At 40.7% G+C, this 20507-nt stretch overlaps 1 protein-coding gene across 4 annotated transcripts in view; it reads left to right on the top strand.

Annotated features, from left to right (window-relative positions):
• cep192 (centrosomal protein 192) overlaps nucleotides 1–20507 on the top strand; it is a 142468-nt gene that overhangs the window by 12588 nt on the left and 109373 nt on the right. For all 4 annotated transcript variants that reach the window (XM_067978190.1, XM_067978197.1, XM_067978187.1 and 1 more), the window contains 6 exons: nucleotides 1506–1561; nucleotides 8855–9002; nucleotides 9711–9874; nucleotides 13657–13734; nucleotides 15153–15305; nucleotides 19906–20053. In XM_067978190.1, the coding sequence (XP_067834291.1) occupies nucleotides 1506–1561; nucleotides 8855–9002; nucleotides 9711–9874; nucleotides 13657–13734; nucleotides 15153–15305; nucleotides 19906–20053 (747 nt within the window). The remainder of the gene's footprint in view (nucleotides 1–1505; nucleotides 1562–8854; nucleotides 9003–9710; nucleotides 9875–13656; nucleotides 13735–15152; nucleotides 15306–19905; nucleotides 20054–20507) is intronic.

The following is a 20507-nucleotide window of genomic DNA, read 5'->3' on the forward strand; positions in this document are numbered from 1 at the left end:
GTGAATGGGCAAAACTGTGGCAAATGTGAGGTCATCCACTTTGGATCAAAAAAGGATAGAATAGGGTACTTTCTAAATGGTAAAAAGTTAAAAACTGGATGTCCAAAGGGACTTAGGGGTTCAGGTACATAAATCATTGAAGTGTCATGAACAGGTGCAGAAAATAATCAAGGCAGCTAATGGAATGCTGGCCTTCATATCTAGAGTACAAGGGGGCAGAAGTTATGCTGCAGCTATACAAAACCCTGGTTAGACCGCACCTGGAGTACTGTGAGCAGTTCTGGGCACCGCACCTTCGGAAGGACATAATGGCCTCGGAGGGAGTGCAGCGTAGCTTTACTAGAATGATACCCGGACTTCAAGGGTTAAGTTACGAGGAGAGATTACACAAATTGGGGTTGTATTCTCGAGAGTTTCGAAGGTTAAGGGGTGATCTGATCGAAGTTTATAAGATATTAAGGGGAACAGATAGGGTGGATAGAGAGAAACTATTTCCGCTGGTTGGGGATTTTCGGAGTAGGGGGCACAGTCTAAAAATTAGAGCCAGACCTTTCAGGAGCGAGATTAGAAAACATTTCTACACACGCAGGGTGGTAGAAGTTTGGAACTCTCTTCCGCAAACGGCAATTGATACTAGCTCAATTGCTAAATTTAAATGTGAGATAGATAGCTTTTTGGCAACCAAAGGTATTAAGGGATATGGGCCAAAGGCAGGTATATGGAGTTAGATCACAGATCAGCCATGATCTTATCAAATGGTGGAGCAGGCACGAGGGGCTGAATGGCCTACTCCTGTTCCTATGTTCCTATGGAATGCTGGCCTTGATATCTAGAGGACTAGAATACTGAGACCCACTGTAGTGTTCTTCCTGCTGTCTAGCTAAAATTGGCTAACTCAGCACAGACTAAGGGCTCAACTTGAACCTTTCTGGTATTTAAAGCTCGGAGCCACATCAACTAGTGCATTTACCGCCAAACTACTAGCAGAGCTACCGAACCTTTTAAAATTCATGGAAACTAGGGTATAGTAGCGTAGTGGTTATGTTAGTAGACTAATAATCCAGAAAACGTGAGTTAAAATCCTGCCGTGACAGTTTGAGAATTTGAATTCAGTTTTTTAAAAAAAACTGGAAATGAAGAAAATATCAGAAAATAATAAACTAAACTGGTTCACTAATGTCATTTAGGGAAGGAAACCTGCATTCCTTGCACGATGTGGCCCATGTGACTCCAGACCCACATCAACATGGTTGGTTATAACTGCCCTCTGAAGTGGCCTACCAAGCCACTCATTTGTATCAAACAGCTTCAGTACCTATTAGCATTGTGGAACACCTTCATCACACTGGCTGCAGGGATTCAAGAAAGCCCAGCACCACCTTCTCAGCGCAAGTCAGGAAGGGCAATAAAGGCTGGCCTTGACAGCAACGCCCACATCCTGAGAATACTTTTAATTTTGTTAAAATATGGTTTTGTTTGCTTAAATGCACTGCTTACTTTTGCAGAGATTTCTTCTGGGTCGGATAGTTTGACTGACCACACCAACAATAAAAGAAATAAGGTATTTGCAGCCAAGATTTATAATTGTTTTTATCTATGTTGTACTTTTTTTTAATTGAAATATAGTCTACTTTAAACCAAAGTTTGTTAATTTGAATTATCTGACCATTTGAATGTTTTTGATTGCTGAATGCCCATTTTGCATTTTTTTTGGGTAATTCAAATATTTTATCAAAAAATTTAATTATCAGGAGCAGACTAATAAATAGTCATTTTGAAATTATTCAATCTGCTCATAGTTTTTAAAGCACCTGTGACAAACATTTGAAATATTGTAAATGAGCCTTGTGCAAACTCGAAGTGGATTGCACAGATTTTGTGAGCATATTAAGTTTCTCAATCTGCAATTATGTTGCTTCTTGCCACAATTGTAAATAGTCTTTAACAAATTGTATAAAAGTTGGTTTGTCACAAATGTGCAAAGTTACAATTGAAAATGGTACATCATTGCAGGACAATGGCTACAATATTTCAGGCTTGGCTGTCTTAATGAGAGTAGCAAAATATTTCAACTATGGCAAAAAATACAGAATTTTTGCAGAAGGAAACTAGTTATAGTGAAGGAAGTAAACACGAATGTTATGAAATGTGTAGCATGCACTGAAACCCATACCTCATTACAAATATGGATGACCTGCTGAGATTATACCGCATTTCAGTTTCGAATCGCTGAAAATCCCAATAACCTGTAGCGCACTTGATCTAAACCAGAGGTATCATGACGTCATGACACTTAGCCTGGGCCACATTCGGCAAAACTTATTTGGACACACTGGGGTAGAAATTGGTATCTGTTTTGCCTGTTTTTTGGGTGTAAAACAGGCGCAATGTAGACCAATTTCTGGATGTGAGATCTTGCACCTAATCTGCCATATTAGTCCTCACTGTTTTTAAGCGTTGGTCAATTTAAATATGCAAAGAAGTGTCCTGCGCCTGTTTTAGGGCCTTCCTGCAAAATGCGTGTAAAACTAGGTGGAGCATGCGTTGTGCAAGCTTCAACTAGCTTTTCCAGTTCTACTGCAGCCTAAACTGCGTCCCTTAATGGTATAGCTGGAGGCTACTAATGATATGGTAGGGAAAGTTATTTTTACTTCCTTTCTGTGGAGCATGGAGAAGCAGGAGTGCTCCCAATTCCACAGCGCTACTATGGGCAGTTGCTGGCCATACTTGGCCCTCCTACATCTCCTCCATGTATTGGAGCTTGTGATGCTTGTGATGCTCCCTGAGTGAAGTGAAAATCCTCAATCTTCTTCCTCTTGTTCCCTATTTGTCTACCAATGGAAACAGTCTTTTACTGTTTACCCACAGTAAGGTCCTCAGGTTTCATTCACCTCCACTGGCTGCTTGTTTCTCGGTGCCGCTCCCACTCACCATTTTGCTGCTGCTCCTGGCTCGGCAGGAAATGCTGAGCCCCACCCCACCCATCCCATCCTATTCCATTCCTCTTCGACCTCCTTTCCGTAGTCTGCCTCGCTTCTCCAAGATCCTGTTTCCCAATCTCTGACACCCCCCCAAGCCATCTCCCGATCCCTAATCGCCAGTTTCCTTTTCTCTCCTGAGCCCCCAACTCATCACCCCCTCTCCCCTGCCCCGAGTCCCAATCTCTCGACCCAGCCCCCCTCCCCCTGAGCACCTTCATCCAGACCATCCCCTCTTCCGCTCAGTGTCTCTCTTCCCTCCACAAACTGCTCCTCACAGGTGACCCATTTCCGGTCACTCCCGAGCAGAGGGGTGTGGCTGGATGTCTGTGCCGGCAGGAGGGGGTGCTGATATCACGTAGGAGGGGAGGAGCGTTACTACGGCACGAAATTTAACGCCGCAGTGCCTGGGAGACTTGACACAGCACTCCGCGGGCAGGGTGGAACTGTTCCGCAGGCCATATGTTTGACACCCCTGGTCTAAACCTAAATGAAAAATTCATTGTGTTGAAACTGAATTATAAATTGCATTGTGGCACAAAGAGCATTGATAACTGTGGTAGCAGATAGTGTACAGAGAGTTGTTTGAGTTCATTAGAAACTTCACTTGCATTGCTAACAGTAATTCCACAAGTATGGAAAGAAAAAGAGAATTTGCATTATATAGTATTTTTCACAGCCAGTGAATTATTTTTGGCGTGTAGTCACTGCTACATAGGCAAATGAAGCAGCCATTTTACATTCCACAAGGTTGCACCCCAGCAATAAGATAAGTGACCAATTCATCAGTTTCATGGTAGTGTTGATTGAGGGTGGACTGTTGACTTGGACATACAGATTTGATGAAGTTTATTTAGAAATTAGTTTAAGGGCTTGCAGAAATCCAAAGTGCTGGTGCTTATACTCATTTAAAAAAAATAATCAGAGATGCATGAGAACAGTCTTGCAAATGAAATATTTTTGCATCTTCGAACTACATATATGAATACAATGTATGCTGTATCCTGTGAGGTGGGGTTGTTAAAGGAGGGAGTAGTCTTGGTCCAGGGACACAGCCCCTCTTAAGAAACCAGCAACATGGTTTGAATCCATACACCAAATAAAAGCCTGGTTCTGAAAAGTGCACTTTTAAAAAAAAAACTGATCAGGCACTCAAATTTTGTTTCCAGCATATTTTGAATTTCAAGTAATAGTAATGGGAATAATTTTAAAAAGCTTTTGAGAGAGTTTTACTTGGTAATCATATCCTTTGGCCAACATTTGCTATTCAGGATTAAAAACAGAAAATGCTGGAAAAGCTCAGCAAGTCAGGCAGCATCTGTGGAGAAAGAAACAGAGTTAACATTTCAGGTCGAAGACCTTTCATCATAACAGTTCTGACGAAAGGCCTTCGATCTGAAACATTAACTGTTTCTTTCTCCACAGATGCTGCTTGACTTGCTGAACTTTTCCAGCATTTTCTGTTTTTATTTGATTTCCAGAATCCGTAGTATATTGCTTTTGACTTGCTCTTCAGGTCTACCTGAGCTGGTTTGATTTCAGTTGACAATTACTGTACCCACATTTATGTTTTTAATTAAGCAACAGATGCTTACTCTGTCTTCTGATGTACTAGGAACAGTTTGAGTGCTCAGGATAAGGGCTTTCGTGATGTTGAACTTCTACTTCCTGTATCCATAAGAACATAAGAAATAGGAGCAGGAGTAGGCCATACGTCCCCTCGAGCCCGCCCCGCCATTCAATAAGGTCACGGTTAATCTTCTACCTCAACTCCACTTTCCCGCCCGATCTCCATATCCCTTGATTTCCTTAATATCCAAAAATCTATCAATCTAAGTCTTGAATATACTCAACGCCTGAGCATCCACAGCCCTCTTGGGTAGAGAATTCCAAAGATTCACAACCCTCCGAGTGAATAAATTTCTCATCTCAGTCCTAAATGGCTGACCCTTTATCCTGAGACCATGTCCCCTAGTTCTAGACGCTCCAGCTAGGGGAAACAGCCTCTCAGCATCTACCCTGTCAAGCCCTCTCAGAATCTTATATGTTTCAATGAGATCACCTCTCATTCTAATAAATTGTAAACAATTTTACAACACCAAGTTATAGTCCAACAAATTTATTTTAAATTCCACAAGCTTTCGGAGGCTTCCTCCTTCCTCAGGTTGGACTATAACTTGGTGTTGTAAAATTGTTTACAATTGTCAACCCCAGTCCATCACCGGCATCTCCACATCATTCTAATAAACTCCAGAGAATATAGGTCCATTCTACTCGATCTCTCCTCATAGGACAACCTTTCCTTTATTAGCCGAGGCAGTAGGGAGGTAATGCTGGAACTGTATAAAACACTAGTTAGGCCGTAGCTTGAGGACTGTGTACAGTTCTGGTCACCACATTACAGGAAGGATGTAATTGCAAATATACTAAATCCACTGGCTCCCCTTTATCTACCCTGCTAGTTGCATCCTCAAAAAACTCTAATAGATTCGTCAAACATGATTTCCCTTTCATAAAACCATGTTGACTCTGCCTAATCATATTATGATTTTCTGAGTGCCCTGTTACCACGTCCTTAATAATAGATTCCAGCATTTTTCTCACGACTGATGTCAAGCTAACTGTCTTGTAGTTCCCTGTTTTCTTCCTCCCTCCTTTCTTGAATAGTGGTGTTATATTTGCTACCTTCTAATCTACTGGGACTGTTCGAGAATCTACAGAATTTTGGAAGGTCACAACCAATACAACCACTATCTCTGCAGCCACATCTTTTAAAACCCTAGGATGTAGGCCAGCAGATCCAGGGGATTTGTCGGCTTTTAGTCCCATTAATTTCTCCAGTACTTTTTCTTTACTAATATTAAATACTTTAAGTTCATCACTCTCACAGACCCTTGGTTCCCCACCATTTCTCTAGTATATTTTTTGTGTCTTCTACAGTGAAGACAGTTACAAAATATTTGTTTAACGTCGCTGCCATTTCCTTATTCCCCATTATAATTTCTCTTGTCTCGGCTTCTAAGGGACCCACATTTTACTTTTTGCATACTTGTAGAAGCTCTTACAATCTGTTTTTATATTTCTTGCTAGTTTACTCCTATTTTCTCCCTCCATCAATTTTTTGGTCAACTGTTGCTGGTTTCTAAAACTCTCCCGATCCTCAGGATTACTACTCTTGGCGACATTATAAGCCTCTTCTTTTAATTAAATACTATCCTTAACTTCTTCAGTTAGCCATGGATGGATCACTTTTCCCGTGGAGTTTTTATTCCTCAATGGAATGTATATTTGTTGAGAATTATGAAATATTTCTTTAAATATTTGCTATTGCTTATCTACCATCATATCTTTTAATCTAATTTCCCAATCTCCCTCAGCCAACTCGCCCCTCACACCTATGTAATTGGCTTTGTTTAAGTTTAAGACTCTAGTTTCGGACTTAAGTACATCGCACTCGAACTCGATGTGAAATTCTATCCTATTATGATCATTCTGTCCCAGACTATCCCTCACTCAGGTTACTAATTTACCCTGTGTCATTACACAAGACAAGATCTAAAATAGCCTGTCCCACGACGTATTGTTCCAGAAACCTGTCTCAAATGCATTCCATGAACTCGTCCTCCAAACTACTTTTGCCAATTTGATTTGCCCAGTCTATATGAAGATTGAAGTCCCCCACGATTATTGCATTACCTTTGTTACAAGCTCCTCTTATTTCTTGATTTATGCTCTGTCCAACAGTATCGCTACTGTTAGGGGGACTATAAGCTACTCCCACCAGTGTTTTCTGCCGCTTGTTATTTATCATCTCCACCCGTACTGATTCTACTTCCTGATCTTCTGAGCCAAGATCCTTTCTCAGTACTGTCTTTGTCATCCTTTATTATCAGTGCTACCCCCTCCTCCTTTTCCATTGTCTGTCTTTTCTAAAAGTCAAGTACCCTGGAATATTTAGTTCCCAATCTTGGTCATCTTGTAACCACTTCTCCATAATGGTTACTAGATCAAACCCGTTTATCTCTTTGTGCCATTAATTCGTCTATCTTGTTACGAATGCTTCGTGCATTCCGGTAAAGTGCTTTTAATTTTAACTTTTTACTATTTTTCCCTGATTTGACCTTAGTCAATGATGCACTGTTACCGTTAAACTCTCGATCCCTTCCTGATACGCTCTGTTTATCTTTACCCAAATCGCTACACTGCTCTATGGCCTTGAATCTTCTCTAACTTGCACCAAGTCCCATTCATCCATGTACTCCTCGACCTATTTTGGCTGCTCGTCTAGCAACGCCTCGACTTTAAAATTCTCATTCTCATGTTCTAATCCCTTCAAGGCCTTGCTCCTCCATATTTCTGCAACCTCCTCCAGCCCTACAACCCTCTGGGAACTCTGCGTTCCTCCAACTCTAACTTTGAATTGAAGCCTCTTCAAGCGCAGGCATTAGCATTAACTATCCATTTGATGAAAACTGTAGAATTCTTAATCTATGCCTGGATTCATCTAATTTTTCAACACAGAAAGAGGGCATTCGGCCTATCATACCTGTGCTGGCTCTCTACTTCTATCTGCCTCCCATTTCCTTGTCCTTTCCCTATACCCTTCTAATTATTTTTCATTTTCAAATATTTATCCACTTCCCTCTTAAAAGCTATTATGGATTCAGCTTCCAATACTGTTCCTAGTAGAGCATTCCATATCCTAACAACCCTCCTTTTTGTTTTTAAAAAGGCCCCTAACCTGCTGTTCATTTTTTTAAAAAAAATCAATTTATGACCTCTCATTAAAGAATCACCAACCAGTGGAAACAGTTTTTTTTTTCCAATTCACCTTATTGACGCTCTGCACAATTTTGAACCCTTCTATTCAACCTCGTCTGCTCTTTCTAATGAAAAGAGCCCCAGTATCTCCAGTCTCTCCTCGTGACAGAAACCTTTCGTGCCTTTCATTACTTAGTAAATCTCTTCTGTGCCTTCTATATGGCCTTGCCGTCCTTCTTAAAGTAGGGTGCCCAAAAAAGGAAGCATTGTTCTATACAAAATATGTTAGGTTTAGCGTTGCCTTTCTCTTTCTGTACTTATGGCCCAATTCATAAAACCTAGCATCTGTTTTTTTTCCATTTCATCAACTTGTCCTCGCACTTTCCAAAATTTCGTATTGCACCCCTATATTTCTGCTATTTTAAAGTTAGATTGAAATTAAGGTGCATGGTATTAAAGGGAATGTGGCTACAGGGATAGGAAGTTGGTTAATGGACAATGCAGAGTAGGATCATCAATGGATGTTTTTCAGACTGGAGGAACATAAGCAGTGGTGTCCTCTGGTGGGGTATTAGGACCACGTCCCATCTTAATGTTTTTTTTATCCTATCTAAATTTCTCTACCTGCTGTTCTTGTACCTTTTCACTTCTGCTATCACACTTTTTGTAAAAAAAAGTACTCATTTAGTTTCTCTGCGATTCCTTGATCCGCCATAAGATTTCCTTTTTTCTCAATCAAGTTTACCCTTTAATTATTTTACCCTTTAATTATTTATAAAATCCTGTACACATTTCCTTTGTTCCCTGTCTTCATAGTACAATACCTTTTTTTTGTTTCCCCTCCTATCTTTTATACTCTGCTTGAATTTCTTTTGTATTATTAGCACTAGATTGTCCTGCCTCTTTTTAAGTTTCATTTTAATGTCTCTACTTAGAAAAGGAATGTCAAATTTTGCTGCACCCACTTTACTTGTGGAAAGTACACTTGTCTGTTTATCTCTAACACTCTTTTTAAATGAACTTGGTAGCTAGATACAAGGCTTATTAGCCTTTCACTCTGTGCATTTATTGGTACTAATCCTGAATTTGTAATAGTTTGCTTGTAAACCCACCAGGTTGATAGCACAAGGGAACCCGAGAACAGCCCTGCCACAGAACTAACAGATGAGGATTTGGGCACAAGGCTATACAGTGACAGTCTAGCTAGTTTGTTAGAAGATGAAAAACTCTTGTCACTGGCAAGTTTGGAAGACCAGTCTACAGGTACAGTGCACAGTGATGTTATCCTGTTTCCCCAATGAGTAATAGTACTGTAGTTAAGCATAAGATGAACTTTGTGGAATACAATATAATATGCATGAACCATTTAAAAAAAAATAAGCCAGTTGATCTTTGTGGGTTTAATATTGCCTATTTAAAGTTTTTGTTCAGTGCAGCAGGATTTTTTAAAACATTTTTAAATGGCACGAACTTATTTTCTTAATTCAAAGAAAAAAGGAGAATTATTATTCCTTTTGAACTTAATATTGGAATATCATAGAATCTTACAGCGCAGAAGAAGGCCATTTGGACCATTGTGCCTGAGCTAGCTCTTTGAAAGAGCTGTCAAATTGGTCCCACTCCCTTGCACTTTCCTCATAGCCCTGCAATTTTTTTCCCTTCAAGTACTTTCCAATTCCCTTTTGAAAATTACTATTGAATCTCCTTCCATCACCCTTTCAGGCAGTGTATTCCAGATCATAATAACTCACTCTGTTTAAAATAAAAAATAATTCTCCTCATCTCATCTCTGGCTCTTTTGCCAATTACCGTAAATCTGTATCCTCTGGTTACCAGCCCTTCTGCCAGTGGAAACAGTAAATAAGGAGAAACTATCAAAACCCTTCATGATATCATTTAAGATGCTCATTGCAGGTTCAGATTTTTTTCACTTACTCAAAATTTTTTTTTATGATGCCTCAATTATAACAGACGATGAGTTTGATGCTGAGGCATTTCGGGATGACAGACTAGAAGCTTACTTCAAACAATTGGTACCACCAGGAATGCAGAGGGGTCACATTGAAGGACAAGAACTCCCCGAAGTCCATGCTGTACTTCAAGTATCCAGTAATACTTCAGCCAGTGGGCTCCAGGTAAAACTCAACAGTTATGCCAATACACCACATATCAATGCCTAGGGTTTCATCAAGTATAACAGTACATGTAAAATTTTAATTTGCTTTCAATGCTTTCCAGATGCACCATTATAGCTCCCTTTATTTGTGCTTGTGTGAATCATCAGGAGCACCTATCCCAGAGGAACTGGAGTTTTTCTGATTGTCATCATTTTCACTGTTTGCTTTTTCCACCTTTGGTTAAAAGTTTAGATGTTGTACAGGCCTGGAGTTTCCTGGATCACATTTATGGAGTAATTCATGCCAGTTTCTGTACAGATTTTGCCAACGAGAACTTACGCCCAAATTTTCTGCAGAGCTCATTTGCCTAAAAACTGGCGCCACAAAAGTTCAAATTCACTAGCATTATCTTGAATTCTAATTTCTATATTCAAAATCATAGCATCATAGAACAGTTGCAGCACAGAATGAGGCCATTCAGCCTATTGCGCCCGTGCCGACTCTTTGAAAGAGCAATCCAGTTAGTCCCATTCCCCCGCTCATTCCCTGTAGCTCTGCAAATTTTTTCCCTTCAAGTATTAAATTCCTTTTTGAAAGCCACGATTGAATCTCCTTCCACCACCCTTTTAGGCAGTGCATTCTAGATCATAACTACTTGCTGTGTTTAAAAAAAAAAAAGTTTTTCCTCATGTCGCCTTTTTTTTTTGCCAATCGTCTAAAATAAATCTGTGTCCTCTGATTCCGCCAATGGGAACAGTTTCTCTTTATTTATTTTATCTAAACCCTTCATGATTTTGAACACTTCTATCAAACCTCTTATTAACCTTCCCTGCTCTAAATGAGAAGAACCCCAGCTTCTCCAGTCTATCCACATAACTGAAGTCCCTCAACCCTGGAACCATTCTAGTAAATCTTTTCTGCACCCTCTCTAAGGCCTTCACATCCTTCTGAAAGTGCAGTGCCCAGAATTGGACACACTACTCCAGTTGTGGCCAAACCAGTTTTTATAAAGGCTCAACATAACTTCCTAGCTATTGTACTCTATGTCTCTATTTATAAAGCTCAGGATCTCGTATGCACTTTAAACCGATTTTTCAACCTGTCCTGCCACCTTCAAAGATTTGTGCACGTATACTCCCAGGCGTCTCTGTTCCTACACCCCCTTTAGAATTTGTACCATTTAGTTTATATTGCCTCTCCTTATTCTTCGTGCCAGAATGTATCACTTTGCACTTCTTCACGTTAAATTTTATCTGCCATGTGTCCGCCCATTCCATCAGCCTGTCTATGTCCTCTTGAAGTCTATCACTATCCTCTTCACTGTTTACTTCACTTCCAAGTTTTGTGTCACCTGCAAATTTTGAAATTGTGCCCTGTACATCCAAGTCATTAATATATATCAAAAAAGCAGTGGTTCTAGTACCGACCCCTGGGGAACACCACTGTATGCCTTCCTCCAGTCTGAAAAACAACCGTTCACCACTACGGTTTGTTTCCTGTCACTTAGCCAATTTCGTATCCGTACTCCCACTGCCCCTTTTTTTCCATGGACTTCAATTTTGCTGACAAGCCTGTTAAGTGGCACTTATCAAACGCCTTTTGAAAGTCCATACACACAATATCAATCGCATTGGCCTCATCAACCCTCTGTTACCTCCTCAAAAAACTCAACCAAGTTAGTTAAACACGATTTGCCTTTAACAAATCCATGCTGGCTTTTGTTTGTTAATCCACACTTGTCCAAGTGACTATTAATTTTGTCCCAGATTATCGTTTCTAAAAGCTTCTCCACAACTGAAGTTAAATTGACTGGCCTATAGTTTCCGGGTTTATCCATACACCCTTTTTTGAACAAGGGTGTAACATTTGCAATTCTCTAATCCTCTGGCACCACCCCCATATCTAAGGAGGATTGGAAGATTATAGCCAGCACCTCTACAATTTCCACCCTTAATTCCCTCAGCAACCTAGGATGCATCCCATCCAGACCGGGTGACTTATCTACTTTAAGCATAGCCAGCCTTTCTAGTACCTCTTCTTTATCAATTTTTAGCCCATCCAGTATCTCAAGCACTTTTTAAAAAATTCGTTCACGAGAGTGGACGTCGCTGGCATGGCCAGCATTTATTGCCCATCCCTAATTGCCCTTGAGAAGGTGGTGATGAGCTTCCTTTACAGTTACTTTGGCAGCATCTTCTTTCTTGGTAAGGACAGATGCAAAGTACTCATTTAGTACCTCAGCCATGCCCTCTGCCTCCATGAGTAGATCTTTTTGGTTCCTAATTGGCCCCACCCCTCCTGTTACTGCCCGTTTAGTATTTATATGCCTATAGAAGACTTTTGGATTCCCTTTTATGTTAGCTGCCAGTCTATTCTCATATATTCTCTCTTTGCCCCTCTTATTTCCTTTTTCACTTCCCCTCTGAACTTTCTACATTCAGCATGGTTCTCACTTGTATTATCAACCTGACATCTGTCATATGCCCCCTTTTCCTGCTTCATCTTACTCTCTCTTGTTTGTCATCCAGGGAGCTCTGGCTTTGGTTCCCCTACCTTCCCCCCTGCTTGTGGGAATGTGTCCAGATTGTACACGAACCATCTCCTCTTTAAATGCCACCTATTGTTCGATTACAGTTATGCATGCCAATCTTTGATTCCAATTTACCCGAGCCAAATCCATTCTCAACCCACTAAAATTGGCCCTCCTCCAATTAAGTACATTTACTCTAGATTGCTCCTTCTCCTTTTCCATAACTAATCTAAATCTTATGATACTATGATCACTGTTCCCTAAATATTCTCCCACTGACACTTGCTCCACTTGACCCACTTCATTCCCCAGAACTAGATCCAGCAAAGCCTCCTTCCTCATTGGGCCGAAAACACGCTGATCAAGAAAGTTCTCCTGAAGATACTTCAGAAATTCCTCCTCTTTGCCCTTTACACTATTACTATCCCAATCTATATTAGGATAGTTGAAGTTCCCCATTATCACTACTCTATAGTTCTTGCACCTCTGTAAATTCCCTGCAAATTTGCTCCTCTATATCCTTCCCAATAGTTGGTGGCCTATAGAATGCACCCAGTAGTGTAATGGCGCCTGTATTGTTTCTTAACTCTAACCAAATAGATTCTGTCCTTGAACCCTCAAGGACATCTCTTCAGCATGACAATATTTTCCTTAATCAGCACTGCCACCTCCCCCCACTCTTTTCCCCCCCCCCCTTCTTTTTTTTCCTTCCCTACCTTTGGCTGGATAGATGCTTAAATTAATGGTTGTTTTAGTCATGTCGAAATAAAGTTGATACATCTGTATGCTAACGTTTTTATGTCGTTGTATATAACTAATTCAGAAGGCCCAAATGTGAATTTTTAGGAAACCAAATTTGAATTGAATTGTTGAGTGAATGGAATTGGATAAAATCTGTGATGGTGGGGACTGCAGGAGGCGGTCGAGAAGGATCATCATGATCTTGTTAAAAGCACCTCTCTGATACAGGAGATTTGTAATAGATAAATAAGTCAATATTTACTCTAGCATGCTTTGGCACTGCGTTCCTTTTGACATGGTGTTCTTCAAATTGCTCCACTCCCTTGTGCTGTGATTCTGTAAACTTTTGGTAGTGTGTGATGTATTGGTTCTGTAATTTTTTTGTGTTTGAGGATTCTTTATAATCCAACCCTGTGTCATAAATTGCTTCCATCTTGATTGTGAAAAGATCTGTGTTAAACCACTTTTTTGCACATAAAAATTAGAAGATTTTGAAACAAGAATTCTAGATCTATTTTTACTGTTTTAGGGGATCAATGAACATGAATTGGATTCCAGTTCGGGGAAATTAGACAAAGGTCCTTTACAGCCACTAGATTATGATGAGGTAGGAAATGTCTCCGTTCAGCAAGTGTTTAAATCTCTTGTCTGCCCATGTTGCTAATTTTGAAATTAACTAAACTGTAGATATTTTGAAGTAATTATTTAAATATCTTATGGGTAAGAATACACAGACATGTGGCCCAGAACAGCATGTGATCACATTGGCAAGTGGGATAAATTCCATGTTCCACAAGTGAGAGCAGCTTGAATAGAAATCCCACATGCAGTTTAAGTATATTCTAATTTTCACTGCAGTAGTTGCACCTAGCACTCTGTTCTACCCTAAGTATTCTGGGATGTCGTTAATGCAAATTTTAATAAATCTTACTGATATTTTGCCAGTTAATGGCACATCCTTATACTTCACAATTAAATTAAAACCTCTTGGGGGTCTGTTCTTAATGTGTCATCTTGACCTAGTGCCACCAATACCACAAGCACTGTGATGACACCTGGCTTGTACTGTTTAAATATAACTACAGCAAAAAGTACCACTACAATGGACCAAAATTCCACTAACACGTTTGAATTAACATTTAGAAGTATTACCCACATATCTTCTAATGGTAGTCTGTGTAAAGTTGTTGAGTATCATGCTTTCCTTATGGATACTTGTATAATTGATTTGCAGTTTTATCCCTTGGAATTTGCACACTTTTAGTTGTGGAAACATAATGCAGAATTTTGTCACTTTCTCCCCAACCAGAGGAAATAATCTTTCCTTATTCATCCTATCAAAATCTTTCGTAATTTTAAAAGCCTCTATTAAATCTCCGCTCAGCCTTCTCTGCTATGGTGAAAATAGTCTCAGTATCTCAAGTTTCTCCTCATAAGTATGGTTTCCTATCCTTGGCATCATCCCACTCAATGTATGCTGAATGCTCGCCATAGCTTTAATGCCCTTTCTAATACAGGGCACCCAAAACTGCAGACAGTACTCCAACTGTGGCCTAACCAATGTTTTTACAAATTTATCATCACTCTTGTACTCTGTCCCTGTTTATAAAACCCAAAATACTATTGGTATTTTTTATGGCCTTGTCTGCTTATAATCTTGCTTTCAGAGAATTATATATTAGAACGCCTAGGTATCTCTGTTCTTCCACATCTTCCAGCATTTTCTTCTCAAAATGTATTATCTCACCTGTAACCACATTAAATTGAATCTTTCAATTATCTGCTCATTCCAGTAATTGTAAACAATTTTACAACACCAAGTTATAGTCCAGCAATTTTATTTTAAATTCACAAGCTTTCGGAGGCTTCCTCCTTCCTCAGGTAAATGTTACACATTCCAGTAATGTGTCTGTCTTCCTAAAGACTTTTAATTCTATTGTTTGTATGTGAAAATGAACAATAATATGTCATTTTAATTTTTAAAAAATTATTTGGCAATTTAAAGGGTTATTTGCAATGTTGTAGGATAACTTTCAGATGCCTCCTGTTCGACAAGCAGCCACTGGAATGGATTCTGCACCGTCAAGTGATGAGGATACAGAAGATGAATTGGAGGCTGTCCAGCAACAGAGTGCTTTGCAAGGACAATTGCTGTTGTGTAGTGCAACAAGGCATTTGGTATGTATGTTGAATCATACTTCTAATAAAACTTGTTTTTGAGATTTGTTAATGTGGAAAAGGTGAAACTATTTGAAGTTGTTTTGTGCATATTTCTGCAGCTACTTTGTTTGAAGTTGCAAAAAATTGAATTGATAGTGATTAAGTATTAACCTCGAGGGTACAGTAGCATAGTGGTTATGTTACTGGACTAGTAATCCAGAGGCCTGGACTAATAATCCAGAGTCATGAGTTCAAATCCCACCACAGCAGCTGGGGAAATTAAATTCAATTAATTAAATTCAATTAATTAAATAAAATCTGGAATTAAAATACTAGTATCAGTAATGGTGGCCATGAAACTACCGGATTGTTGTAAAAACCCATCTGGTTCACTAATGTCCTTCAGGGAAGGAAACCTGCTGTCCTTACCCGGTCTGGCCTATACGTGACTCCAGACCCACAGCAATGTGGTTGATTCTTAATTGCCCTCTGAAATGGCCTAGCAAGCCACTCAGTTGTAAAATCTCGCTTAAAAAAAGTCACAATAAGAATAAAACCAGACGGACCACCCGGCATCGGACCACTAGGCACCGGACACGACAAAGGCAAACCAAGCCCAGTCGACCCTGCAAAGTCCTCCTCACTAACGTCTGGGGACTTGTGCCAAAATTGGGAGAGCTGTCCCACAGACGAGTCAAGCAACAGCCTGACATAGCCATACTCACAGAATCATACCTTTTCAGCCAACGTCCCAGACTCTTCCATCACCATCCCTGGGTATGTCCTGTCCCACCGTCAGGACAGACCGACCAGAGGTGGCGGTACAGTGATATGCAGTCAGGAGGGAGTCCTCAACATTGACTCTGGACCCCATGAAATCTCATTGCATCAGGTCAAACATGGGCAAGGAAACCTCCTGCTGATTACCACGTACCGCCTTTCCTCAGCTGATGAATCAGTCCTCCTCCATGTTGAACACCACTTGGAGGAAGCACTGAGGGTAGCAAGGGCACAGAATGTACTCTGGCTGGGGGACTTCAATGTCCATCATCAAGAGTGGCTCGGTAGCACCACTACTGACCGAGCTGGCCGAGTCCTAAAGGACATAGCTGCCAGACTGGGCCTGTGGTGAGCGAACCAACACGAGGAAAAAACCTACTTGACCTCGTCCTCACCAACCTACCTGTCACAAATGCATCTGTCCATGACAGTATTGGTAGGAGTGACCACCGCACAGTCCTCGTGGAGACGAAGTCCCGTCTTCACACTGAGGAGACCATCCAACGTGTTGTGTGGCAGTACCACCATACTAAATGGGATGGATTCAGAACCGATCTAGCAGCTCAAAACTGGGCATCCGTGAGGCACTGTGGGCCATCAGCAGCAGCAGAATTGTATTCCAGCACAATCTGTAACCTCATGGCCCGACATATTCCTCACTCTACCATTACCAACAAGCCAGGGGATCAACCCTGGTTCAATGAGGAGTGTAGAAGAGCATGCCAGGAGCAGCACCAGGCGTACCTAAAAATGAGGTACCAACCTGGTGAAGCTACAACTCAGGACTACGTGCATGCTAAACAGCGGAAGCAATGTGCTATAGACAGAACGAGGCGATTCCACAACTAACGGATCAGATCAAAGCTCTGCAGTCCTGCCACATCCAGTCGTGAATGATGGTGGACAATTAAACAACTAACGGGAGGAGGAGGCTCTGCAAACATCCCCATCCTCAATGATGGCAGAGTCCAGCACATGAGTGCAAAAGACGAGGCTGAAGCGGTTGCAACCATCTTTAGCCAGAAGTGCCGAGTAGATGATCCATCGCAGCCTCCTTCCAATATCCCCACCATCACAGAAGCCAGTCTTCAGCCAATTCGATTCACTCCACGTGATATCAAGAAACAGCTGAGTGCATTGGATTCAGCAAAGGCCATGGGCCCCGACAACATCCCGGCTGCAGTGCTGAAGACTTGTGCTCCAGAACTAGCCGCGCCTGCAACACTGGCATCTACCCGACAATGTGGAAGATTGTCCAGGTATGTCCTGTCCACAAAAAGCAGGACAAATCCAATCCGGCCAATTACCGCCCCATCGGTCTACTTTCAATCATCAGCAAGGTGTTGGAAGGTGTCGTCGACAGTGCTATCAAGCGGCACTTACTCACCAATAACCAATCAGTTTGGGTTCCGCCAGGACCACTCGGCTCCAGCCCTCATTACAGCCTTGGTCCAAACATGGACAAAGGAGCTGAATTCCAGAGGTGAGGTGAGAGTGACTGGAAATATATCGCCGTTCCTTCATCGTCGCTGGGTCAAAATCCTGGAACTCCCTTCCTAACAGCACTGTGGGAGAACCTTCACCACACGGACTGCAGCGGTTCAAGAAGGCGGCTCACCACCACCTTCTCGAGGGCAATTAGGGATGGGCAATAAATGCCGGCCTTGCCAGTGACCCCCACATCCCATGAACGAATAAAAAAAAAAATTGGCTTCTGTGGAACAGCAGTGAGCGTACTTACTTGTCAGCAGATGTTGAATTCCATGTTTTTACATATAAAACACTAGGTATGACCATGTCAGTCTTTAGCTTTAAGGCTTTTGATTGGCTGAAAGAAATTAACTTTTGGGGCCAGCGACTTGAATCCCATTTTAATAAGTTACCAATTCCAAAATGTTAGGAGCAGGAAGTCAGCAGAATACAGCTAAGTAAAGGGTTTTAAAATAAAACCGTCTACCTTCTAGAGAAAAAGGACACAAGAATAGATTATATATAAAAGTATAAAGAAAGCCAAAATAATGAGAATATAGGGGAAATAAAGCATAGTAAACAGAACTATATTTGAAAAATGTATTTCTATTCAAATTCATTGAAGTGTAGGGTTAGTACAATTAATAAAGCCTCTTCTGACATTTGAGTAATTTTATTTATTCATGTTTGGTTCAGCATCCTGGGGTATGGACTAAAGACTCTTCAATTAAAAAGCTGCAATGGGAAGACGGTCTTTTGTCTCAAGTCTGTTTGCAATCTAAGAATTAAATTCAACATAGTGAATTGGTTTTATCCTAAATTTCTATTAAAACAAATGGTTTAATCATGCTTGCTAGTAAGTAGCAAATCACTATACTTCAGGAAGGACCCAGTTCTGACCTCTAGCCTGTGCTGGGTTTGCTCAGCAGTGGTAAGGTGCTACAATTGGTGCCAGCTCCCCTTAATTAAGGATGTGAAAAATTGGCCAGGATTCCCAATTGTAGTTGCTATCCAGGGGTCCCTACTGTAATTGGGCATATGTGGGCATCATAGAAAGAAAGTTTACAGCACGGAAGGAGGCCATTTGGCCCATCGAGTCCGCGCCGGCTCTACGCAAGAGCAATCCAGCTAGTCCCACTTCCCCGCCCTTTCCCCGTAGCCTTGCAGATTTTTTCCTTTCAAGTACTTATCCAGTTCGCTTTTGAAGGCCATGATTGAATCTGCCACCACCACCCCCTGGGGCAATACATTCCAGATCCTAACCACTCGCAGTGTAAAAAAAGTTTTTCCTCACAGTCTAATAATGCTTAAAAATTGAAATAAAATTTAAAACACAACTTCACATCAGTCACATCACCACTTGTACTCATTCAGAAGACTATAAGCCTGGATTCGTATGTTGCAGTTGCACTGGTGCACACTCAGTGTTAAAATTGCCACATTTCCAGCATGTTTTCAGAGTTACTACCACCATTTAGTTAAACTGAAAAACATTCTCTGTGTAGCAACTCTAGATACCCAAAGCTAAAACCCTAGAACCGTAGTTCTCAAACTTTTTGAATTGGGACCGACTAAAATTTCAAATATACCCTGTCACCTCACTCAGTGGTGCCTTTAGAGATTTCTGAAGGGAGTTGAATAATGGAAGAAAAAGACTGTTTTTGGGAGTGGAGGTGCAGGATATGTCCACCCACCAGAAAATTGACTTGTGACACTTCAAGTGAGAACAGTCTGGGGCTTGGCTGTTTCGTAAGAGCAAGCTGACGTTTTCTGTCAACAGTAGTGTGTATAATGACCACTTACACTGCAGGGCTCCTGTAAGGATTCACTCCTTCAAGAGAAAAGATTGTTATAGGGGGGAAAAATATCATAAAAACAAATATGTATCCTACATGCCAACCCCAATATATTCTTGCGTAAATTAAATGAGTAGTTTAATGTTAATTCAGGTTAATCTTGCAGAATGCATTTTATCTGTCATGATTTATGCATCTTAACATGGAGGATTTCTCCACTCTTCTCCTGAACTTGATGTTTCGTGTTAAGATATAGTTTAAAGAGCACTGCCAGCCTTCTGGTACTGTACCCAAGTTCCCTATCTTTTGTGAGTCCAAACAGTAAGTACTGATAGGTTATTCAACTGTACAAGATGTCATAGGTGAGCATAATCCTGTCTTTGCCTGGTGTTCATATACATGCAGTGCTGCCCTGGCTGAGAGAGGTTATCTTAACACAAAATGGGAATTGAAAATGCATGTTTTTTATTTACATATTGCAATAATACAGCAAGCTGTGCATTTGCTTACTAAACAATGTAGGAATCTTCAAAACACTAATTGTCAACTTACTATATGCATTTGCAATGCAGCTTGGAGAGAGCAATCGTCTCAGCTTTCGGCCAGGATTGGAAGGTGGTAGCTCTGATGAGTCCATTGGACCACTTGATGAACTTAATGACATTGGATTTGAATTCAGAAGATCAGCAGAGGGTCAGGTCATAAGCTCACCAGTTGTAGGTAAGCACATTATTTATTATTGCATGTAAGACTGCTGCTAACAGTATTTTAAAATCTTTTATTCAGTTTTCATACAATGGTTCTCAGCCAAAGGTGAGGAGCCTCATTCTAAGTATGTTTTGCTTTCCTTACCCCTCTTTTCTGTTGAAAGCTCGTCTCCAGTTGTCAATCTTGTTTTAACACTTGTTTCTATAACCGTTTTATTCATTTTTTTTGTGTGCAGGTAATCTTTGCTTAAGTGTTTTTGGTAGAGAGTTTCAGCTTTAATTTGAAGAATTTAATGGGGTTTGCTTTACAGTACCTTAACCTTGTGACTGGCTGGCTAGTCAAAGGGATTTTTATTTTTCAGATGAACTCCTTAGCATTTTTGAGATTTCTTTAAAAAAACTTGATGCAAGGCTCAATGTCATCATCTGGATCATTGGAGAGTTAGCTTGTTTTATTGAACTAAGCT

The sequence above is a fragment of the Heptranchias perlo genome, chromosome 3 (assembly GCF_035084215.1).
Source record: "Heptranchias perlo isolate sHepPer1 chromosome 3, sHepPer1.hap1, whole genome shotgun sequence".
Classification (NCBI taxonomy): domain Eukaryota; kingdom Metazoa; phylum Chordata; class Chondrichthyes; order Hexanchiformes; family Hexanchidae; genus Heptranchias; species Heptranchias perlo.